Here is a 26596-nt window from a genome sequence, read left to right on the forward strand (position 1 = left end):
ACGATTAATTGAAAATGTCACCTCAACTACGATTAATGAACCATTATTTTGTTGTTGTGTGTTGGCTCATAGTTCACTGACGAGGCTTGTACAGTAAATATGATCCAGTATTAAAGCTGGAATAGTCTGTGTGTAATTGTGTTTAGTGTTAAACTGACTTGGGGGTTAACTTTGGTCTGGAACTTTTTTATCTCAGTGTTTACATTTGACTTCTTTGTGTTCAGTGTTTAGGTTTTCCTCATTGTTGCCTTCACACGGTGAGGATGTATCAACAGAATTAAAAAAAAATATGCACAGAATTAAAGGAAAAATCCATATAATCTATATATAGGCAAGATTACATCAATTAGAAGTTCTGAAACTTGATTTTGAATCATTTTTGATTAATTGCCCAGCCCTACCTTTTACTTTTATCATATACCCCAAACTTATATATATTTGCCGTCCGATTAAAAACAAGTATCTCCACTTTTAGCGTTTTCACTTTTTTTATATGTGTTACATGTAGACATTAATCTCTGTCTGAGATTTTTCAGCTTTTCACTGGTCATTTTGATCTTTGATCTTTCTATTGGCTACTAGACCTGTCCATCAAAACCACGTATCTCCCAACCCCCCACCCCACTTCTCCCAGTACTGTTTGAGTGTCCGTGCTAAAGTTAACAACCGTTAGCACATTTACACACGTGAAATATTAGACCCCTATATTTATAATTAATCACAAAAAGGAATAAATATGCTGACTTTGATCAAATATAATAATGATAGACTTTGCTATTTTTAGACTCTGCTAAAACATGGATTCATAGCAGCAATGTTTTAGGAGAATATGCTGCAGGCTGTGGTAACACAGAGTAGGACGTGGCTCACTGGAATCCGCTTTTGTCAGTGTTTGCTGTCTACACTATACGTCAATTTTACATATAAACCTTTTGGAAATTATTCTCATTTAAGATATTTTTAAATTTCTGGTCTGTAATGGGTATAAATCATGTTATATGTGGTTTATATTTACAGATACCATCAGAGAAATACAGTACTTTCCTGTTCCTGAAAAGTTAGCCTTTTGGAGATACATGTTTTTAATAGGACAGTGAAGATATGTTTAGATAATACATAGAAGGCTATACAATTGATCTTTTTTTAAAAATGCAAATATAGGTTATCCTGACTGACAATTAGTCCAGTGGATTTTCATGTACCTTATGATCCAAATAATAATTCAACACATGATAAATGTAAAAAGCAGGTACCTGTAATGTGTTTGTGTGGGTGCGTGAGTGTGTGGGTGTATGTGTGGAGAGAGGCACTGCTCAGTGGTTGGTTTGGATGAAAGAGCAGTGTGTGTGTGTGTGTGTGTGTGTGTGTGTGGAGAACGCAGCTTGAGCATGAAAAAGCATAAGAAATGAAAGAAGAACTGACCTAACCCCAAGTAAACATACATCACTAGGCATCAACTCACTCTTAGCAATGAGAGATTTATATAGTACTAGAAAAAGGGGTTCTTTTGCCTCATGGAAGTTATAAACAGGGACTGAGAAAATTACCTTTAACTGGAGAATTACAGACACTAAGAAGGGCTGGGGCTAAGAAACAAACAATTTGCAAATTTTAAAAAACATTTACAAGACATTCTCAAGAAGAGTTGCAGTCAGTAATTGAGGCTCAACCTTGTTACAGTAGATATGCTCTACATGCTTACTGTGCATATGAGAGTATTTTATTAAAAAAGTTTCAGCCTGAAAAAACTTGATGAAAGTGAGCTTTCTCTATTTTGTTCTCTAAAACCCCACGCGATACTTTTCTTTGCTGAAATGTTAAATGCCTGCCATGCACATCTACCCTGCAATTACTGCTGAAAACTCCACCAGCTATCTACCCATCCCCACCATAAATGGAAGCTTATGGCAGCCAGGAACAGCTTTAATGTTTCATTAGCAAGGACATAACATGCATAAGAACAACCACCAGTTATTGGTGTACCGGAGGATGGATGGATGGATGGAGATGCATTTCCTGCATTTTTGCTGAGCTCTATACTACAAAAATGAAGAGAACCTACTATAATAAATATAAATACGTTTGCTTTTTTGCTCTGCTTGGCAGAGCTTTCACTCTTAAATTGTTTTTAGGTAAAGGAAAACTAATGATAAATACCTGTATGTGCATTGACACTAACATTACAAAGAGACACCGTGACAAAAACATTACTACCGTTGATCACAAGGAATGTTTTGAATGAAACAATAGACCAAAACATATCTGTTTAAATGTGTGTGCAGAATCTACATAATAACAAACAAAACCATCAATAAAGGCTTAAAAATGTAGAAATGTCTCTCCACCACAGTAAAGATTTCATTTCAACCAACATTTCAGCTCCCCGCTACTCTCTACACTAACCATGAACTAAACACTTCTGGCCTTTGTAAGGTTGGAGAATTGTCATGGCAACAGCTAAACTGTATTTGAATGAAGATAATAAAATAAATATTATTAAAACATTAACATTGCAGCAGTGCTTTCTCATCAAATATAGTGCTGGTTATAAAATCCAATCACATCTGTAGGGCTGGATAATTAATCGAAATCGACATTCTGAACTACTTTTAATCGACATAATCTGGTCTATATCAATTATATAAATTTTTTTAACTTTTTTTTTTTTATTCTGTTACGTCCCTAATGTGTGTTCATGTACTGTCCATTTTAAACCATACTACCCCACTGTAGTCACGTGACTCTGCCGCTGTCTGCCACATGGAGGCAACATGGAGGAGAGGCTAAATGCTTTGGTTTCAGTGATAAAAGTACAAACACACACCAAATATGAACAGTGCTCAAAAAACCGTTTGGGGCCATTGAACCCTTATCTATATTAACGCCCCAAGTAAAAAAACAAAACATAACATTGTGCTTATTCTAGTATGTTTATTCATGTGTGTGAGTCAAACAATGATGACCTACAGAGTGTGCAGGGATTCAAAACCCCAAAGACAAAGAGCCTCATTGCTGCTTGATTTAATCAAATGTGCCTTATTTTTTAAATTTTATTTTATTAGAAATTATTTTATTCAAACAAGAGACACAAAATGTTCAGAGATATTACTGCAAACTAAAAAGTATTTTTAAAAACATTCATTGTTGAGAGCAAAAAAAGCAAGAAATTTATGTAAAAATCTATCCATCTCACTCTCTCTCATTATATATATATATATATCCAATTCAGGGTCACTGTATAAAATAATTCAGAATTACTTTTCACATCTCACTGTCCAAACTATACCATTTTATGTTGGTGAAATTGACTGAAAGCAGTGCATGTGTGAAAAAACCTAATAATGATAATCTGACTGAACTGACTAAGAGGATGTTAAGTGACTTGAAGGATTCAACTACAAAATATTTCCTCATAATATCAGTTGGTGTAACCCTTTGTAAACAGGTCACTGACAAGAAACTTTAGGCTGAGATCAAAGAGCAGAGCACAGAGCAAGAGGAGATTTAAAAATAACCCCCCCCCACCCCCCCCCAAAAAAAAAAGAACACTACATAAACTCACCCGTTCATGATGGCAGAGAAGCTACCTTGTTGAATAATATCAGGCATTTAAGATAGGTCTTTGTTCTATCCTGCAGCAGCACATTACAAAACAAGGCGAGCTCAGCAGAATGTTGCCAGAACTGCAGTTCATTTAAATTCAATTTTAACATTCTAACAATGAGATTAGAAGAAACTCAAAATATAACTGAGATGTTTTCAAAACAGAAAACAAAAAGATGCTATGTAGCACAGGATGCATTTCTGCTAATAACATCTTGCTCTAAATTTTAACGGGGAAAGCTGGGAACACACTTAGAAGAGTAAAATGTACACATAGTAAAAACATGTCGTAAAAATAAAAATCCACAAACATGAAGATACATCATTTGAACGCAGCACCTGTCCTTTCTCAGCGACCAACAGAAATGCTCCCTAACTACTTAAAATTAAATATTTTTACATTGACTTCCATTGAACGTTTAGTAGGTTTCCTTCTCATGGAAATTTACTATTTTGGAGATACATGGTTTTCATTAGACAGTGACAATATATAATGTTATAATTAAAGATGTGCAAGTAAAACATGGTTGTAGTCATCTCACATTGTCATATTCGATTGATTACTAACAGAATTTAAACAAACATCTTTTTAAATTACTCTATTAGTATTACAGTATTAGTGACTGTAATATAGCAAGGATTTAAAACAAGTTAACAACTCACAGTGAGATCTGGTCAGGCTAAAGCATGGCTTCCACCAAGACCTTCTAAAGGAAACTTTTAGAAGTTTCTTAATTTCACAGAATCTTCAAAAACAAACAAAAACAAACTATAGTTGTCACGTAAATAACATATATATGTTTCACTGAGCTGACAGCAACAGCAATATGCTATTCTACTTTGTAGTCAAAAATAAACTTGGTACATTCAACACAATTTTTTTCAGTAATTTTATTTTAATGCATGTTCTTTTAGGTTGGAAGTTGGTCTTGTTCAGATAGCATCTGAATTGTATTGACTTAATTGTGGTTTACATTCATGCTACTTTTAACGGAATAATACATAAACACTGAGATCTAAGTTTGGGTTTTCATTTCAAGCAGAGATTTGTAGGTTGCTTTAACAAAACAAATATTAATCACCATCCAATTCTTTAAACTTTGTTGTGTTCTATTCTGCCGTACTTTGATAATCATTTAAATATCAGAATGAGTCCCTAAATACTATGACGGTTCTGTGCTGCTTAAATATAATTGTAAAATAAGTAGCTGAGGCACAAGCTCAGTAAATCTCTTAGCACATGACTGTTAGCTATGTATTTGACTCAACAGTGTTATATTCAATAATATTATATTATACTAAAATATAATAAAATAAGTATAATTTAATATAAACTTATCACAAAAAAAATTTGTGTTTGCTAGATTATTTCTTTGTTGTAACAATGCTTCTTGGCAATAAATCATATTCTGTTGGAAAGCCTGTTAATTCCCCTTTTAAATGGTGCCACATTTGTAAGGAACATGCATTTGTGGAATGAGAAGTAGAGATAAGTATGTGGGTTGCGTCCATGAAAAATTTGCCAAATCCTCTCTGCAATGCCAAACAGTTTATTCTGCCATTGACTCTTTTGGTGTTTGGTGGACTGAATGATTGAAGTTTGAAGAAACAAGCCATATTGGCAAGTTAACAATTTATTCAAATAGGAACCTCAGTAGCATGTGGAAGAACCATACACAGCCACAACATCCTGGCACCTCCTCCTCATGCAGGTCACCAGCCTGGTCACACACTGCTGTGGGATGGCATCCCATTCTTCAACCAGCATTTGTCGCAAGTCAACCAACGTGGTTGTGTTGGTCACTCTGGCACGAACAGCACGCTCAAGCTGATCCCAAAAGTGTTCAATGGGGTTGAGGTCAGGACTTCACAGGCCGTTCCATCCACTCCACTTCCAAATTTGGGAGGTAGTCTCAGATAAACCCCACTCTGTGGGGCGAGTGTTGTCATTTTGGAGGATAGAGTTCGGTCCCAGACTGTGGAGATTGCCACTGGTTGCAGAATTTCATCTTGATATCTCTCTGCATTGAGATTGCCTCCTTTATGACAGGCACCGTTTGTCCAGTAAAGGAGATGCCGCTCCACACCATCACACTGCCTCCACCAAAAGATTTTACTCTATCAGTGCAGTAATCAGCATAGTGTTCTCCACATGTTCCCCACACTCCGACTCTATGATCCAACTGCCGTAGGCAGAATCTGGACTCATCACTGAACATAAGATTCCTCCACTTGTTCAGGTTCCAGTGCACATGTTGCCGACACCAGCGCAAACAGGCCTGATGGTGAAGGGCAGTCATGGCAGACCTCCTGGCAGTTCAATAAGCCCAGAGATTGGCTGCATGCAGTCTGTTCTGGATTGTCTTGGCAGAGAGCTGTTGTCCTGCAAATATTGACTGCAAATCTGCAGAAGACTACAGTACCTAAGTGCCAGTGACAGGGTGAGGAAACGATCTTCTTGGGATGTCCACTTCACAGCCTGTCTCTGACATCCCCCTTTATACTTGGCCTTCAATTTGGAGATTGCACTAGGGCTCAGGCCAAATAATGCTGCAACTTGGTTTTGCGGTACACTAGCTTGAAGTTGCCCTTTCGCACGGGCTCTATCCAGATCAGTCAAATGTGGCACGCCAATTCTTTGAGCAGACACCTACTGACCACTGTAGCAGGGCCAAGCTCACAGGTGCTGCCAATCAGGGGGTACCAGAAGCTCAAAACAAATGTCAATAGCAACAGCAGAATAAGTTGTTTGGCATTGGCAGAGAAGGTTTTCAGGTTTTCCAACAGTATAAGATTTATTGCCAATAAGGATTGTTACAACAAAGAAATAATCTACCAAACACAAATTTCCTTACTTTTTGTGCTGAGTTCATATGTATTAAATCTCATTCATTTTTACACAGCATATGCACATAATATGCAGTCTTGTTAATTTGAAAATGACACCAGCTCTGCACTAGCCAGACAGTCCAATAGTGACTGATGGCTAGAAAAATCATGCTAGTTGCTATGGTAATTAATCAATCATCTCCTATAAAACGGAGCAATGTCCTAATTGAGATGAGTTCATGATTAATCACAACTCACTATAATCCCTCACACTCATTCATCACATCCAGCAGTGGACACAATGAAGCATTTGCAGTTGCCCCTTAACACTTAGCAAAGTCCAGTTTTATGGTCAATGTTGAAACACCTCAGCTGACGAGGAGGAGATTATGTTAAACACTGGAAATTCAGTATGTACAAGTACAAATATACACAACAAAACGTAAATGGTTATAAAATGAATCACTGTATCTTAAAGTGATGCTCCAACACTAAACTTCCAGCTGCACCAGCTGTGCCACTCATTTAATGTAATCAACGCCATCACAAAGTCGTTACCCTGTAAATAAGCCAATGCCAGTCTATCATAAACATCTTCTTGATTGAGAGTGAAAAAGCTAGCAGAACTATGAGGTTATACAATCATGAAAAAATATAAAAGTGGGGACAAAACAAATTCACAGATGGCAAAAATCAATAAATACATAAATAAATAAATAGAAGTCATTGTTTGTAGCTTGCCCTGCCATAATTCCAACTAAGAAACAGCCTCAAATTTATTCCATCTTTTCAAACAGCACAGAGCCTTGCATTAGAAAGGTACTAATGTGAACACAACTCTGTCTGAACCGAGGCTAGGTTCACAACATTTCTGAGACATTTTTTCAAAATGTAACAAAAACTGTAATTTGTTAAATCACAGGAAATTTAATTATTTGTTTCACAGACAAATCTAATTGTGAGTTGAAAAAATAAAGAATAAACATAAGAATAAAATAAAGAATAATAGAACATGATGATGGCAAAACACTCAGAAAATGCTGGGAGTGAGGCAAAATAAGGAACAGTTACACAAGGAACACTGTTCTGAAAAACTGTTCTAAAATGAGCAGTTTTTGTTATTAAGTAAAAACTGCAGTTTAACTATTTTCTTGCAAGAATTGGTCATAGTTCACCACTTTGTGTCAAAATTAATGAGAGAATTTTTAGTTGATTCAAAGTTTCTCAAAGCAAGCCTGTAAAGAATTTAGGTCTTTCACCATCTACGGTTCATGTCATGAACTATATTCTTACCCCCCTTCTAAAGCTTACATAGTGCAATTTCTGCAGTGCTGAACCTGGAGTAGCAATGACAAGAATCATTATTCTCCCTATTACAGGTCAGTGGAGTATCACAACAATTTTGAAGCTGCAATTTTAAAGAATAAATGTTACCTAGTATTCCTTAAAAAGTAAAGCTGACGTGACCCAAAAATTATACACACTTCTGTGCCAGAATTTTGTGTGGGTTGCAGGCATCAATTTCTTAATTTGTTTATATTTAAATCTAAATCTAGTTTGTCATTAAATAATTTAATTCTATCTCTCTTTCTCATTTCTCTCTTTGTCATTTTATCTGTTAAATAAAGGTTCAAGGGCAAACAAATGACATATTTACAGATTACAGGTGTAAAAATGTCCCAACCTCTCAGAAAATGGGGGGTATAACTTATAGCTGTGTATAGCTCAGCTACAGATGCTTTGCCAACAAATAGACGGAGTGTGTGTAAAGCTGGCCTCAATGCATTCTGATGGGCTCTCTGTACATCAATGTATACACACACTTCCATGTTTCATTTTGTACTGGCCCTGTTACCGGTCGGATGTGAATCAAATATATCCTTTTGCCAAAATACCTTGTGTTTGGTCCTTTGCATGCCAGTGAAATTTCTTTTCCTGCAGTAGTATGTGGTTCTTGGCCACATTAAATAGCAAAAGCTAACAGACTCTTCCTAGAGAAACTATAGCTTTATTAACAATGACAGAAAATATTTGGAATAGCTGCTGAAACAGCAGAAATAGATCAATACTGCCCACCTATGGAGCAGGAATAGAGCAATATCCTCATCTCAGTTTGTGGCTTTTCAACTCCAGAGGCCTTTGCTCTTCCATGAGCAGAGAAAGAGTAAGCCTAGAATACCAGACAGTTTTCACATTTACTGACACTGGGACATCATAAAAATATTAGACTATTTCCTGGACAGGTTTTGAGCAGGTAAAAAGACTGCAGAGCTGCAAATAGCGAGGAAACCCTCAGAATTTTCTAAAATGTGTTATTTGAGGTATAGGTATATCTCACCTTTAAGGCATGAACATGGAGCATGGCAAAAAAAGGCAAAAAAAAAAAAAAAAAACGTTGACACCAACAGATTGTTTGTTTATTTTTTACCTGATTTTAATCAATTATTCCCAGGCTAGCACATGCTATGCTTCATCTGAGAAGCATGTTTTGTTTTGTTGCTAAAAAACATTCATGCTATAAAATAAAGGTGTCAGAACACACACTGCAGCTTGCTGCATAAATGATAACATGCCTACACTGACCCCCTTGATTGACCATTCAGTGTCCATGACCCTGTCACATCAAGGGTTGTCCTTCCTTGGGCCACTTTTGTAAGTACTAACAACTGCTCACTGGGAAGACCCTTAACAGGGCCCTCCTCAATGTGTAAATATTATGCCTGTGCTTGCTATAACCCTTCCCCCAGACCCTTGGATCTTCAATCAATGAAAATATAATTTTGTTTTATTAAAATGCCACAGAGATTTTTGTTGTTGTTGTTTTTTATCTCTATTGAATAAAACTAAACAAAAAAGTGGATATTCCATTCAGGATGTTCTTAAAATATTAAATATTACAATGTGAAGTAAATTTCATAGATTTTATGTCCTCTTCCCTGTTTATACACCAAAATAAACACAATTAAATGCAGGTCACAGCACCAGTGTAAAGGGTCAGTGGGTGGGGTACAGGTCAATCAATACAGCCAATCAGATATTAGATTTTTATTATATTAAGCAAAAGAAAAAAAAAAAAAAACACAGTTTATCATTGTCCATTGCAGCCGCTCGTCTTACAGTATTTCTAAATGAAGGCAGTAACCGAGCTGCCATAGGCCACCCACAGTCTAGTGTGAGAAAAATGTACTAATAATGCAGTATTCTATTTATATGCTGAGTGTTTTCAACCCCACAGGTTGAAAACCGTGCCCTACAAGACCTACAGTGGATATGTTAATGTATCCCACGACCTTGTGTAGGTAATCATTCTTGAAACTGATCGATGTAAAGAGAGCAAAGCCCCCTTGAATTATCTGCATTAGTTGATTGGATATATTTTTAGTTTAAATAAAAGTTTTATCTCAAGTGATTTATTAATATATCTCAAGAAAAGCTCAACAGCTGTTGATCACAAATGCAGTTTTTTAATGAAATTGTTATAATATAGATTTATTGTTTGGAACATGATGCATATTTTAAGTAGAGCATTTTTTCACTCCACTTCAAACCTTAGCCAGTACGTTGGACCAAAACATTGTGTGATGTGTGAGTGAGTGAGTGAGTGAGTAGGTGTCTGTGTGTGTAGGGGTGTTCATGTACCTTGATGTATCCTCCTGTTGAGACTAGGATTTTATTGTCAGGCGAGAAGTGCAGATCAGTCACCCAGCCTCCATGGAAAGAGTCCATAGAGTCCTTACTCTCCCGGGAACAAATCTTCAGCAGTGATCCATTCAGCATGTTCCACAGCTGAGTATAAAATCAATCACTGAATAATTATAACCATAATCATCATTACATTTTTACTTAATTGTGCTATATGGGTATTGCATTTTATTTCTAATTTTACATTTATTGCAAAATGTTTAAATCATGAAACACTTCGAACTTACTGAACATAGCCACTCGGTTCATTTGTTTTTTACTGTTATTGTTAAAAATGCAAAAAAGACTTCAAAATGATGAGCTTCTAAATCTAAATATACATTTGACAAGATTGTAAAATAAGGCACACAGAGTACAATACACTCATGTTTCCATGGTAACCAAATGTGAGCGCATTTCCTCTTCCTTGTCCTTGCCAAAACAGAAAAGTGTATAAATAATGGTGAGTTTGAGCAAAGTGGCACCGGAGGGCTTGAATTACACACATCAGAGTGTGGTGTGTTACTGCTGCAGGTCTCTCTCTCTCTCTCTCTAGCATGTTTAATGGATAAGGCACAGCTTCTGTAGTTTACACAACAGAACACTACGCCTGTTCTCTCACAGCAAGAGACATACAGAGAGAGAGAGCGCGAGAGAGAGAGAGAGACTGACAGTTTTGCAGACAAGACAGGTGTGTTACAGAGGAGCAGAGGGGACACAAAAGAGTGAAAGAGGGAGCAGCTTGAGGAACTGAGGGTGAAATCTCCATTCTGACTTTGTAGAACCCGTGTTCTGGCTTGCTGGTGTGTCTTTTAGCAGTGGGAAGAATGGACCCCTGCCGCCCTTCTGTCCTAATTAGGAGACTAGCTGTTGCGTTCTTGACAGCACACAGGCATAGATCACAGCTGGGATTCAAACCCCATCATTCTCTCAAATTTAAAGTTATAGTTCAAGAAACATGGTACTCCTACACATTTTCCCCATTACCCCAAATGTCACCGATCAGCTGAGAGACATTTGGTGTCAACTGAAGTTTGTGGCTGTAGTTTTGTCTGATAGCTATGAGGCTAATGTAGGTAACAAATACACCTGAGCAAGCAGAAGCTAAAACCCACAGTAATAGTTAGCTTAAACTCTGGAATATCATTCATATATTTTTCCAATTTTACAGCAAATTATATCGAGAGTGATTCAACATGTGTATGAGGATTCAGAAATGCAGTGGGAAAGATCAAAATAAATAAATATATGCATAAAAAAGTGAAGACACCAAACATAATTAAGGACAATAAGAGGGAGAATAAGGAATATAAATGTAGTGCCCTTCTCAAACCCACAGTTGTTAAACAACTGTAATGAAAAAACAAGACTACACAGAAGACTGAACAGAAGTTCAGAAAACACAAAATATATGAAATACATAAATTACATGGGGACTGCAAAAGCTGCTTCTTTTCAGCTTGTCCTCTGCAAAGTATTGATAAGGTAGAACTTAGGGGAAAAAACACATTTAGTTGAAGTTCATTATATAGTTACTACCAACAATGAATGATATGATTCTCATGGCAATGTGTCTGAGACTGGGTCTGAGGAGCTCAGAGACCTTAGGGTATAGACAAGAATATACAGGTCTGTGTAGGTATGACCGAGACACTGCGGCAGATGGGGAACCAATATTATGTAAATGATGAGAGGAAGATTTCTATAATGTGTTTAAGGGGAATTTAGGACATCACTCCTTATCACTCAGGTTGATATTATACATTATAATAGCATAATAAACTACTATATTTTTCATCCTGAGTTAATAATCTTATCATGTTAACCATTAAGGCATTTTAACAGCCTGCAACTCCACTTCACAATGCATTTTTTCCTCAACAGTTTCATTAACTGTGTATAAATAAAACAACCTTCTCAATTTTTTCTGCACCAATTTTGCAGTGTACAATGTTCATTCTATCATTAATCATTCTGATTGTTGAAAGTTTATTTAGTGTTTCACAGTTAAAATAAAAAAAAGCCAACATATTGGACTGTGGGAACCTGGACCACCCGAAGAAAACCCACACAGACACAGGGAGAACACAGAGTCACCCGAGGCAGGAAAAAAAAAACCCAGAACCCTGGAGTAGCTGCTACACCACCTGTAGTGCCATCCCAAGTTTATGCTTCTCTATTAATGAAATATCTGGGATACCAGTGATAAACTAGGTTTAACGTGTTCTGTTTCAATCAGCACATGCCACTTACTCTGATCTCTCCATTGTCATCACCAGTGGCAAGCCGCTTTCCGTCCCAGGAGAAACGGCAGCAGCGAACACAGGCTTTGTGACCTTTCAAGTGGAATACCATGTTCCATGATGCACTGCTCCACACCTGAGGGCAAAGATGTTACAAAGGTTATTTATGTGATGAATGTGCTTGTTTGTCATCAGCAATTTGTAGACAAAGGCAATGGAGCTTTGTTAAAGGAATACTATGCAAGAATTGACTTTTTTGTCTCCTGAGCTCCCCCTACCTGTGGCTGAGTGTAATTCACATTTACAGTACTGTGACAAGTCACCTCTCTCTCTCTCTCTCTCTCTCTCTCTCTCTCTCTCTCTCTCTCTCTCTCTCTCTCTCTCTCTCTCTCTCTCTCTCTCTCTCTCTCTCTCTCTCTCTCTCTCTCTCTCTCTCTCTCTCTCTCTCTCTCTCTCTCTCTCTCTCTCTCTCTCTCTCTCTCTCTCTCTCTCTCTCTCTCTCTCTCTCTCTCTCTCTCTCTGCTGAGGGATATTCAATTCACTACCTACTCTCAGGGCTTCTAGTGATAAACGTATAAAATATTGTTAAGCATGGGAAAAGTCCATCCATCCATCCATTATCTGTAACCGCTTATCCAATTTAGGGTCGCGGGGGTCCAGAGCCTACCTGGAATCATTGGGCGCAAGGCGGGAATACACCCTGGAGGGGACGCCAGTCCTTCACAGGGAAACACAGACACACACATTCACTCACACACTCACACCTACGGACACTTTCGAGTCGCCAATTCACCTGCAACGTGTGTTTTTTTTTTGGACTGTGGGAGGAAACCGCAGCACCCGGAGGAAACCCACGTGGACACGGGGAGAACACACCAACTCCTCACAGACAGTCACCCGGAGCGGGAATCGAACCCACAACCTCCTGTGTGACTGCGACACTACCTGCTGCACCACCGTGCCGCCCTGCATGGGAAAAGTGTGTAATCAAATAATATTCACTGGATCGTGTTATTACAAGCATAAATTGTAACTTTTGTGGTATAATGGCCTTTATAACCACACAGAAACCAAAAGAAATGTGCTTATTTCCAGCATCTATGTTCAATGTTAAAAAGTTAATCCAGATAACGTTAATAGGCATTCATCATTAACACTCAAAAACCTAATTACAACACCTTCATCAATAAAACATATATTTCTATCACTCTCTCTAAGCTGCACTGTACTTGTAACAAGATAATCACCCATGAGATGTGTGCTGTAAAGCGATGCACAGTCTTCAACCCTGAAGTTGCATGGCCATGTTTTTAAGGGAAGCAGCGAGGCAGAGCAGTGAGATATGTGCCATCCTCCCTATTACAATTTGGAGGAGCAACACTATCATTTTGAAGCTGCCATTTTAAGGTATGGCATAGTTGTCCTTTAAATCTTTAAATAGTAAAGGGAAATAAACCACAACAAATGTGATTTGTAGACAATATGTCCACTTGTAATCAAAACAGAACTCTCAGGGTTCTAACTCTTCTGTGTCTGTTTCACTGCTATCAGACAGCCCAACCGAAGAACACTGCATCTCATTAAAAAGCTCATCAGCACAGTAAAGTGGGGAAGAAAACAATGCTTCAATTCATTAGCCTCGTTCTCTCACACACGGAGTCTCACAGTTTCAACATGACCTCTGAGAGAAAGAGGAAAGTATGTGTATGTTAATGTTTGTGTGTCCAGGGTAAAGGCCTGCTGTGCTAATTAAGCAATGCTGGACTGCAGCTGTACGGTTAATGAGCACACTCGCAGAGATGGCATGAACACAACCAAAAGTTTGAATACAGTACTGCATTCCATACACTTCACTGTCTCTCAGGACTACTGGGGAGCAGACAGAATTTAGAGGGGCACTGCTGCACCCACTGTTGAGCGTCACCTTGCCATGGATGAGAGCAGATGAACACAAAAATTGTTATTAATGGTATTTCTCTTTAGGTGCTCATTCTTAAATATAAAACCAGAAACACTCCTCATAACTCTCCTCATTTTTTCACCACTTGCCAAAACTGCAGCCATGTTTCCTCTGACACAGACACTGGGTATACAGAAAATTGCTTCTGTGGTAATGTAATATGACATTGTCTAGAATTGAATAATTAATAAACAAGTCTTTAAAAAAACAACATGCTCATGTGAGCTTCTGGGTGGCGTTACCTGCTCTTTCATTTATTTTAGGGTGGGGAATGTCAGGCTTACTTTAGTTGTGTAATATGTATTTTTGTTATATTATACGGTTATGTGGCTAAACTCAAAACATATCACTGTAAGCAATAATTACCTTGGCTGTGGCGTGGCTGATTTTCTTTTAATTATGTACAAATGTCCATATCTCTATAAAATAAACAGGCTCTGACTAAAGGCATTAGCTGCACAAGCATTTGAAAAGGTGCTGGGGCATTATAGGAAATGTAGTGTCAGTAGCATATTTGCATGAGGTGTCCTGCAATTTTGCTCATAAGTCCAGAATAAATTCGACTTTTACTTAGCGGGGCACAGCAACATATTACTGGGGAGTCATTTCAGCAGGAAAGATCTGGGTAGTGAATCATTCTCAGTTTTACAGTGATACTGACATGGTGATGTTGTGTTAATGTTTGTTGTCCTGGAAATAGGGTTAGTTTCTTTTCTATCACCATATGCTCTAAGTGCTGATAAAAACAATAAAATAAAAATTTGTACCTAAAAATACTATGATCTCACTTTGTGACATGCCACATTTATTCATTATCTGTAACAGCTTATCCAGTTCAGGGTCACGGTGGGTCCAGAGCCTACCTGGAATCACTGAGCACAAGGAAGGAACACCTTTCTACGTGTGTTTTTGGACTGTGGGAGGAAGCCAGAGCATTCAGAGGAAACCCACACGAACACTGAGAGAAAACACCAAACTCCTCACAGACAGTCCCCCGGAGTGGGTCTCAAACCCCCAACCCTAGGAACCTAACTGTTGCGGCCATGTCACATATGTCCTTATATTCAACGTATTTTTTATTTCTCACCTTAGCTGTCTTGTCTGCTGAGGCAGTGCAGAAGAGGCGTCCATCAGGAGAAATGTCCCCTGACAGGACAGCACCCTGATGGCACTCTAGATCTTGTAGCTTCTCTCCACAACTCAGGTCCCACACCTAACACACACACAAAAACATTGTACCCATTTAAACAGTTGCAGGATGAGAGAACTAGAATGTTCACATAGTCTGTAGAGCAACTGACCTTTACAGAATCTGACACTAATGTTTTGCTTTCAGCAGATGCCAGAAAGCATCATCATCAACACTTACAACATCTAGTTATACACAGGAAGCAGCATTTTTTTCCAAAACCCATGCAGCTTTTAGTTACAGTGTGTGGGTAGAGGCTGTGGTGGTTACCTTAACAGTGCCATCAAATGACCAGGATAGAAGAGTGGGTGAGGAAGAGGAAGAACTGAGGACATGAAACTTCCGGACTGGCTCTTTATGGCCTTCTAATACAAGACACTCTCCTGTTCTCCACCTCCACACCTGCATATGAGAGAGAGAGAGAGAGAGAGAGAGAGAGAGACTTTTATGTCCCAGCTGCTTCACATTGGAGTATTGTGCTATTAGAGAAGGTGCCATATTATTATTGATTAGGTACCATATTCTTATAATGCTAAAATAACAATGCAGCCAGTTATGGCACATCCTGAGCCAGGATAATAAAGGCATGAACCCTTGTACAGCTTTAGAAGAGCAACATTTTACTGGAACTGGACAATTGTTTGGGTTTCAAGAAAAACTTTGGCAGAACTTAAGTACAACATATTTCTGCAGTGCAAATTTTGCCTCTTAATAGGGACATGTTCTACCCCTTTTCCACAAGTTAACATAGTGCCCTTGAGTCTTAATGAAATATCTGTGACAATCTGCATTCTTACTTTTCTGCACTGTGTGTGTTTTGCCCAGCTCTGTGATTGGACAAAATCAGATGAGGATGGCAAAGTTCTAAAGTCTCTGGACTCTATGTAAGAAGCATCACAAAATCAGAATGACTGGTTTTAATCCCAAATATTTATCCAACACCCCACCAAAAAAAAAAAAAAACCAGACTGGGTAGATTGTTTGGCTACCCAATTTGTTGGCACTCCAGATTCCCAAACAATTATGCTAATTCAATGAAAATTTCCACTGGGGCAACAATTATAGCACTGCTAAAGAAACTGCAGTAGCAGGTATTCTTCCAGATTTACAGGAAGTCATATAATCTAAAACACAGGAATATACACAAACTCCCGTTGGTAGAAGGGTCTCAAGCTCATACACGGCTGCCCTCAGACTGTCAATTGATATGTCCACAGCATGTTTAATAACAGCATTTTACACTGCAATTCTTCACTTTTCAGTTGTGTGGGTATCACCATAGTGCTAAAGCCCCACTAATAAAACACAGATTAACTCACTGAGTATCTCTTTAAAATTCCATACATGATAGTCAAGAAGTAATGTCAACTCATTTAAACCATTGAACAGAAATTATTGTTAAAGAACTAGTCTTGTTGCTTAATTTCCTGTCTGTAATTAGCCATATATTGATTTATGTTTAACTGTTTTTCTTGGTGTCATATTATTTATTCAAGCCCTGAGTCACCCCAAAACATAGATCAGAATCAGTTTTATTCATTATAAGCTTTGATTGTTCATTAGCTACACAGGGAAATTTTTATTTAATACGTAGGGACATTAAAGACTTTATCGGCAGTAATGGGCACACAAAGATTTACAGCAATAAAGATGCTTCACACAGGGTAAATCCTTTGTTGAAGAGGCATGCACAATGTACGCTATATCATTTCATAATAGAGAAGAGTGGGAATCCAGAAGAGCAATTACCCTTAGTGTAGTATCTTCTGAGGATGTGATTAGTGTTTGCCCGTCATCAGTAAAGAGGCAGTGGTGGACAGTTTTACTGTGGCCAAGGAGTGTAGCTAATGTATTGCCAGATGGAACGTCAACCACCTGTGTGGAGAGAAAAGAAAACCAGTGTAAACAAAAGCAACAGGGCAATAAAAGAGGAAACAATTAAAGATTTTAGAAGCAGAAACTGCAAATAAACAAATAAGAGATTGTAAGATGACAAAACCTTGAATCCTTAACGACTTGATAAATAAGGTAAAGCTCTCTAAAAACACTCAAGAACGAAGAAGTAAACAGAGAGAGAGAGAGAGAGAATGAATACAGAGAAAAACAGAGAAGAAAAGTTCAGTAGAAGGCATAGTGTGAAAGGCTGACAGAGATAAAGCACATCAAACAGAGCCTGACTCTGTGTGAGATTAATCAGGTCTGTCTGACAGATAAGGACTGACAGCTCTGTGAGTGTCTGCCATCCACTCAAAATCTCCCAAAGATGAATGAGAGAGAGAGAGAGAGAGAGAGAGAGAGAGAGAGAGAGAGAGAGAGAGAGAGAGAGAGAAACCAAATTTGAAATCAATGCAAATAATATGTAGTCATCCACTACTTTTAGCACATCTGAGGACTGAAGAGTACATTCAGTTCCAGTTCACATAGAATTATGAAGGTAAAGTAATGGTTATGAAACTCATTTCCCAACTAAACATAAAGGCAAATTTCCCCTATTGTGAAAAAAATTGTCTTTATTTCTTCTTACTTCAAGTGAAGGTTGTGAGGATCAATTTAATTACAAGGTTTTGTTGGTGATTTCCAATCTTATAATGAAAGAAAATTAGGCCTGTGAAAGCAGAATGGGAGGCGCAGGACAATAACTCAAGATAAGTGTGGCTTTATGAGCAGTCTCACTCTATACACAACATATCCGGCTGACCACAGAAATGCTGAGAGCTGCCTTTTTTTATACGGGTCTTCTGCTTCCTCACTAGAAGATAAGGTATGTGCACAAGTGCAGGGAAGTTTAGCCCAGCGAAAAAGGGAATATTTATGATAAGCCATATTTACAGTTTCAGTAAATATGACTTGTCAGCTCCAGGACATCCTTCTTAGAAGTCTTGGTGTCTCAACAATATTTTAAGTTCTCAATTTTAGTCCAAAACACTTTTTTTATAAAAAAAAAAAATGGTGTTTTCTCACCATCTGCTAGCTCTCCAGTCGCTTTGTGTGCTCAAAACCATTCTATTGTGCCACTGTGTCAGTAAATGGGGGGAGGGGAAAAAATGGGTCTTGGTCCAGTATGCTAGGATTTCTCTATCTCTGCTCAAGGGAGAAAGTAAGATATCTGGAGGTGCTAAAACAAATGTTAAGACCTTCAAACATTAAAAAGCCTTTACCGAATATATGAGGATATTGCTCTATTCCTGCTCCATAGATGGGTGATACTGATTTATTTTTGCTGTTTCAATTTACTTATGGTCAGATTGACTCTAAATCCAGGAGAGCGCTAACAGCATGAAAGTAAACACAGACTGAAAATGCGCAAATCTAAACTCGACATCAAATGACACACACAAATGACACACATACAGTACTGTGCAGAAGTCTTAGGCACCCAAGATATTATTATTATATATATTTAAATTAATGCTTATGCTCAGTAAGTATGGTGCTTGTATAAAGCTATATATAATCACAGCAAATACAAAAAAAAATATTAATATAAAACAAATAAGAAACATAAGAATTTTTTCTCTAAAGTTGTAGGTGTGAGTGAGTTTGAAGAACAATGTTTTGTTCAGATTCTCCTTGAATTTTTTTTTTTTTTTTAAATCAACAGCACACATTATTTAAAATCATTATTTATTAACTGTTAAAACTAGGTATTGGATTATTGACTTATATTTGACATCAGTCTAAAAACCCACAATCCTATCCCAAATATAGACTGCAATTTTAAATTAACACTAAGTAAGAGTTGGTATTTTTGCTCCTCCCCCTACAGTTGCAGAATGTATTTCATATTTACAGCACTGTCCTGAGATTAAGGGGAGGGGGAGGATGGGGTTGGTTACCTACTCTCCTCCTAACAATACATAGAGCAGTTTCAATAGTGCTGAGACAGAAGTGGCAAAGACAAAGGCTCTATTCTCCTATTACAGGTCAGTGTAGAATCACAATGATTTTGAAGCAATAATTTAAGGTAAAAAAAACTACCCAGTGTTATGTGGACTTTTCTGTGTGGTGCTTCATTTTGGATTTTGCTATAAAATGGCACTGAAGATAAAGGAGTATATATTTTCATACTGTGATTCTGTTTATCTGAATTACTGACACTCAGACTATTACTAAACAATATGTTTAGTATCACATCTGTGCAGTAAAGACATACACACATGTAAGACAAACACTACACACAGCTATATCTAATGTACCTGCACTGTGCCTAGCTCTAACCCTACTGCCAGCACTGAGGTCTGCTGCAGGTTTAGCAGCTGCAGAGCTTTCCAACCAATCATCCTCAGGACCTGTCTAGCTTTTATTCTTCCTACCTGTGATGAAGTATAAACACACACAAATGCACACGGCTTCAGGATTCTTTGAATATCGTGAGGTAAATTCAACATGCTACAAATTTCAATGCCAAAAAATAAAAATAAAATTGTTAAAAAATCTATAAATAAATCTAAGCTATTCTACATTATAAATGGAACAAATCCTTCTAATCATTCTAAATACAGTTATAATCTATTTAGTTTTAGTTTGTGTGGGTAAGCTTCCCTCTGCTGGAGTTAGAAAATACTACATGGAACCTGAAAACTCAATCAGCAAGATTAATTTCTTACTCAACCTGATGATCATTCTGATACAGATGTTCTTGTGGCTTCCAAAAATATTAATATATATTCATAACATTATGTAATTTAAAAACTTCACTATAAGTAAGAAAAAAAGTAACACAATATCTATAGCTATGTTTCAAAGCAAAGGATTCAGATGATGAAAGCTTCTATTCTTGGCTGTTATGTCACTGAAAGATGCCCATTTTGTAGAATCTTTCCAATAAAAAAAGATAAAAAAATAGGTTTCATGGTTTCATGGTTTTATATGTAAGATTTAAATGCGTCTCCAAGACTGTGTCAGTACTGTCTACTTAAGCCGTCCAGAATGTCTGCAAGAAATCTCTAAAGTCCTCTTCAGGGCTTTCTTGTGTCTTCAAAACTACAGTATGTTAAATACAAATCATATTAATATAGCCAATTCAGCCAACAGCAGATTGCTGTGATGGAAGTGTTTATTGCCCCACAACATTAGTCCTGAACCCCACACCTGCACCTGAAAGTCAACATATGTTCAACTCTGACACAACATTAGCTTTCGCCCTTTACATCATTGTGCTTCTTTGTCTCCACGTCTCTGGACTGGAAGAGGAGAGAGTGTTGTTCCATGTTGTGCCAGCAATGGGTTGATGCTGAGGCAGAGATGGAGTGGTGTAATTAAAATGAAGGAATGCTGCTGTTGGTTGAGGCTAAAGGGCCTTTAATAAATGTGAAGGGGAGGAGCAGCTCCAGCTGAGAAAAGCACTGCCCATCTGGCGGCAGCAGCTACTGCTGGCTTCTCCCTCGACTTGTCAAAAAGGTCACAAACACTACAACACAACCAGCCTCCAGCAGAGATAGAGTGAAAGAGAGAGAGAGTAGAACAAGTACAAGAGAGCAAGAGAGAGAAGGAATATAAGAGAGAGGGGTCAGAGAAGGAGAGAGGGAGAGAGACAAAAATACAAGCAAGAGGGAGAGAGAAGGAATACAAGAGAGATACACAGGGAGATGGTTCATAGAAAGAGAAGTAAGGAATACAAGATAAGGGACAGGAGAGAGAGAGAATATAAGGAAGAATGAGAGAGAGACAGAATATAAGGAAGAATTTAAAAAGAGAGAGAGAGAGAGAAAGACAATGTGAGAGACATGGAGAAAGACAGAGAACATAAGAAAGAGCGAGAGAGAGAAAGCAGAACATGATAGAGATGGAGTGAATGAGATAGGGATAAATACATATATAAGGATGAGTGAGAGACAGAAACACAGACAAAGAAAGTAAGAGAACGCAAGGTAAAGAGGGAGAGTAAAATGGTAAGGAAAAGATGAGAAATTATTGATACAGTGAGCAAGCAGGAGGGAGGGAGAGAGAGAGACAGTGTGTGCATGTATTTCAGACAGAGACAGGGAGCAAGACACCAAGATATGAGATAGGAGCAGAAGGTCAACAGCCACGTCAGATCTCATTACAGAAAGTGAAAAGTGACATCTTGGAGCAAGGTGAGGGCTATTTTTATCAGCACTCAGGCAGGCAAAAATAAAGAAGCATCCCTTTGAGGAAGCACACTACATTTGGCTGACCACAAACAAGGTATGTTACCTGCACTGTGCCATCCTCCATTCCCAAAGCCACAGCAGAACCCTGTCTGTAGATACACATGCAGCGGATTCTAGATTGTTGCTCCGAGGTCTCTAACACCAGCAAGGATTCCACACCAGAACGCACCTCATACACAAACATCAAACACACTTAGCATATTGGAAGAAGATTGTGTAAAAGAGTAATATTACTAGAAATATTTGTAAATTAGAAATGCGGACAAATAATTAGATTGATTTACATCCCATCAAATTACTGCTTTCAATGTGCCATATTCCGTTTTTTATTCCCAACGTCACAAGCAAACAATTTCAGTCTTTTGGAAAGATTCCTAACAGTGCATTTGCTTACATTTGTCATGCAACGTGTGCTTTCCAAAGACTTGCATTTGTATAGTGAATTAGAGCCGGACGATAATTCAATATCAATATTTAATAACAATATAAAATGTGGGGCGGCATGGTGGTACAGCAGCTGTGCAACAGCTCAAGGGACCTGGAGGTTGTCAGTTCATGAAACCTAATTTGGAACTGTTCTATACATTTCCAAGAACATATATTGGTTCGCAAACCAGAACAGTCCATTCCAAGTTGGATTCAGGTTGATGTTGATGATGTCGATAGTTGTGTAGAGATAAAGAACTTCCAGAAAGAGCTCAGAGCCAAAAAGTGAAGTGTTATCAGGCAGTGGAGCCAAGAGTCTTTTGTTATATATATATATATATATATATATATATATATATATATATATATATATAAAGAATATAATAACAGAAAAGTGATCGTTTTTGAGACTGTGTTCAGCATGATACAAAGTGCACCGATTGCTGAGGACAGCTCAGAACTCAGCAAAATGTACACGTGTATCTTATATCAGTATGATTAGATTAGGATCTGACCCTGCTGTAAACAGTGGAACCATGACTCTTGTCTTGTCTGTGGAACTGGGGAATCTTGCAATGTCCCCTCAGATGATGATGTATCCTTCCTTCCTATCCAAACTGGAGCAAAACCCAGTGCGAGTTTGCTAGAGAGCACCAAGGGTTCTTTTGGTGGAATTGTTCTTATACTACATTATAACATTAAGAGTCCTTGGGGCAAAAACTCTTAACACTACATATGAATAAAACTGGATAAGACCATATGCCAAATGCCATACATTTGTATTAAAACAGACAACTAATTAAGTGAGCATCTCAATGATCACTCAATGATCCTAGAGGTAAACTCCTATAGGTTTGAGGTTATTCATTTGTCTGCTGTAAAGGGACAAGTACCTGTAACCTATTCTTGCTGTCTGCTGCCACCACTGTGATGTCGTCTTGATTGAAGAGAACATCAAAGTCCCTCTTCAAAGCCACAGCTGAGGATGTGTGTACATGCTCCGTCTCCCACAGCTACAGTAAAACACAGTAAAAGCACTTTTAATGGTAAAGCACAGACTGAGTGTGGTTTAAATATTAAGTCCTATTAAATGTAGATGTGTCTATGCTTTATGTTCCAATATATCCTTAAAATATGTAATTTAATGAATGAATAATTGAAATGTTTATTATTTTACATGTTTAGAGCAGTTCAGTCCTTACCCTGATGGTCTGATCATCAGAGGAGGAGAGGAGTTCAGAGCCATTAGGAGAAAACTGCACACAGTTAACCCAGCTCAGGTGACCACTGCATTCAGCCATCTTCTTATTGGCCTCAAAGTCCCAAAGCTGAAAACCAACACAGACACACAGCATTAGTTGCACATAATCTGTTCAGTGTGTATTCGTAATGTGGTCCATTTTCTGAAAATTAGGGGAAAAAAAATAAATTTGATCTCTGTCAAACTCGGATACTAATTCCACAAACTTTATTAAGAGTACAAATAAGTCTTAAAGCATATTTGTGTATGTTTAACATACACAAATAGAATATTTACATATATTATGTAATTATTCTATATGTCTAACATATAACTGTAATTCAAGATTCAAACATTTTCCAGCTCTTTTGTGATTTTATTGCAGCTGTTCCATAGTATTAAATATAGTAATTTGATTCAACAAAAGATAATCTAAAAATGAAGCAGTTTATAAAATGTCAAGTGAGAACAATTTATTTGTCACCGCATTCATTTCGTCAAGGAACAAGCGCAGCAAAATTTTGCATCAGTTTGTGCTGTCCTTGGGGATACTGTATGCAGTAATACTCTATCTAAAAATACATGAAGGTCTTGGTTTAGACAATCAAAAGATGATGATTTCATTGTTAGCTGTCATAAACATAGCTTCATTCATTCATTATCTGTAAAAGCTTATCCAGTTCAGAGTCACGGTGGGTCCAGAGCCTACCTGGAATCATTGGGCGCAAGGCGGGAATACACCTTGGAGGGGGCACCAATCCTTCACAGGGCGCGCACACACACACACACACACACACACACACTCCACTGTGAGGAGTTTGGTGTGTTCTCCCCATATCAGAGTGGGTTTCCTCTGGGTGCTCCTATGTCCTCCCACAGTCGAAAAGCACATGTTGGTAGGTGGATTGGCGACTCAAAAAGTGTCCGTAGGTGTGACTGAATGTGTGAGTGTGTGTGTTGCCCTGTGAAGGACTGGCGCCCCCTCCAGGGTGTATTCCCACCTTGCGCCCTATGACCCTCTGGACCCACCGCGACCCTGAACTGAATAAGCGGTTACAGATAATGAATTAATTAATTTATTTATTTATATTTACACATAATTCACTGTGAGATATATGCATAAAACTGGTTTGAAACTGAAAAATCAGAAGCTTAGTTTTTCCTGTTATGCATTATTTCAATCCAGTTTTCAATCCAAAGCTAGGTTTACCCAAAGTGTAAGAAGGCTACAGCATAGTTTACCTCCACAGTGTAGTGGGAGAGTGCTAGGGCCAGCAGCTGACTGTTAGGACAGGCCTGGCAATACTGCACTGTGCTCAGACGACTCGTTCGTATCTCCAGCAACATGTCCTGTTTTGCTACATCAAACATCTAGTATATACCCCATTCATATGCACACAGAAACACAACCCCACACACACACACACACAGACACACACACACACACACACAGACACACACACACAGACACACACACAAGTAAGGTCAAACAAAACTAAGTTTGACAAGCACAAAGGGTCAAAAGGTTTGACAGCACTGTATAGTTTATAAATTAAAAGTAATAGAAACATAATACTTATTATATATTTCAATGTGTACATTTCAAACGGCATTATTTGAGATATGTAAATGAATTTTTTATTTTTATTACTAAGCATGTCTCCTATTTGCTTTAATGGCAAGCAATAATGGTTTCAAAATACTAAAAATTTTAAAAATGATATTGAATGGAATTAATGTATCAACTGTCAATTGTCTACATTTGTATTCTGGACAATTTCTAATAACGTCAGTGAACATTGCTTGTGTATACTTCACTTGCCATTTGTTTAAAATAAAGAAAAAAAAAATTCCATTGTTAATTTACCTTCAACATGTCCATAAATGTTTGGAAGTCATTATTTGATTTAGTTTCATAGTTCTTTCTGCATGTTCTAATACTATTTAAGCTTAAATCAAAATATATTAATATTTAAAAGAGCATCTGAGTATAAAGCGCTATAACTCAGAAAACATTAATAGAACTTGGACCCATTTTCTCTTATTATATCTTATGCACACAAATTTAAATCCTATACATGATCACCACCTGCATATTTTTGTTTACTTCTGTATATAAATTAATAAGGTCTTACAAAAACAGCATTCTTCACAGCACAGAATATCCGTTTGCCATCTCCTGACCATGTGCTGCACTTCACAATAACACTTGTTTCATCATCATTCTCCGGGAAAAAACTGTTGATGTCGATTGACTTCCACTCGTTGGCAGATTGCACTTCAAAAAGCTGAGAGACACACAGACATTGTTATAAGAACATAAACCTGAAAGGATGAAGAAGACCAAACCTGAAGGAATGAAGCAGACCTAGGATAAGCTAACCGAAGTATACATGTGACCCTACCTTCAGAGTGCCATCATTGGAAGAAGTGGCAAGGTAGGTGTCATCTGGAGAGAAGCAGCAGTGATTGACAGGTTCCATGTGTCCAAACATAGTGTTCTGAGAAGTAGGCTTGTTCAGGTTCCACAGCTACAGGTGAAGTTTTTGAGACAGAAAAGAGATAGAAGTATGGGTGGATGTGCTACCAGAAGAATCCAGGCATAACAGCAAGATTTCTCTGTTTAAATGTATAGAATGCCGGTTGTATTAGAGGAAGTTGCTCCTAATCTAGGGCTGCTTAGCTACAGTAGCTGTGAAAGCCAGCCTCAGCATGTAAAGTTGTCCTCCCCTAGTTCTCCTGAGGCTGGCCGATGCAGAAAATTTTTCTCAGAGTTCTCAGAGAGCAGCTGTCAATTAAAATAGGTCAAATTCTACTCTGATAGAATACAGTGGTGTCAACTTCAGACAAATAGATGGACTTTGGAAAAGTAGATCCTAAAAATGTGACATACACATGGTCATACTGTTGATGTCAGAACAAAACTGTTTTATAGATATTATTTTTTTTCTCTTTGAATTTTAAGATTAATAGATCAAAGGGAAAAATCTATAAAGACTACAATGAATAATACCTTGCTACTATTAACTACATATAATCTTAAGATTTTTTTTCCCTTCTCCTGAAAGTTTTTTTGGGGAAACAAAGCTTTTGTTTCACCAGGATGTTACTGTTTTAATGTTAATATATAAACATCTTAATACTTGCACAGCTTAAATGCATGAAAGTGCACTAGGGCAAAATAAATTACTATACAATTTTCAATTCTGAAATAAAACTTCTCTAATATAGGTTTTCCAGTGCCTGCCACACCAAATGTGATCCTCACACTACAGGCTTTTAAACTATAAA

At 37.7% G+C, this 26596-nt stretch overlaps 1 protein-coding gene across 5 annotated transcripts in view; it reads right to left on the reverse strand.

Moving 5' to 3' along the window:
* The window catches only part of apaf1 (apoptotic peptidase activating factor 1), a 60147-nt gene that overhangs the window by 16173 nt on the left and 17378 nt on the right, over nt 1-26596 (reverse strand). For 3 of the 5 annotated variants that reach the window (XM_066669393.1, XM_066669395.1, XM_066669392.1), the window contains 12 exons: nt 25711-25836; nt 25441-25593; nt 24548-24676; nt 23268-23393; nt 22959-23078; nt 21683-21808; nt 19702-19818; nt 17255-17380; nt 15776-15907; nt 15404-15529; nt 12367-12492; nt 10072-10218 (listed from right to left, as the gene is read on the reverse strand). In XM_066669393.1, coding sequence (XP_066525490.1) covers nt 10072-10218; nt 12367-12492; nt 15404-15529; nt 15776-15907; nt 17255-17380; nt 19702-19818; nt 21683-21808; nt 22959-23078; nt 23268-23393; nt 24548-24676; nt 25441-25593; nt 25711-25836 — 1554 coding nt within the window. Of the gene's footprint in view, nt 1-10071; nt 10219-12366; nt 12493-15403; nt 15530-15775; nt 15908-17254; nt 17381-18502; nt 18587-19701; nt 19819-21682; nt 21809-22958; nt 23079-23267; nt 23394-24547; nt 24677-25440; nt 25594-25710; nt 25837-26596 lie in introns of those variants that run through there. The other 2 variants (XM_066669394.1, XM_066669396.1) reach the window with 2 other exon arrangements.

Source organism: Hoplias malabaricus, chromosome 4, assembly GCF_029633855.1.
Source record: "Hoplias malabaricus isolate fHopMal1 chromosome 4, fHopMal1.hap1, whole genome shotgun sequence".
Lineage (NCBI taxonomy): Eukaryota > Metazoa > Chordata > Actinopteri > Characiformes > Erythrinidae > Hoplias > Hoplias malabaricus.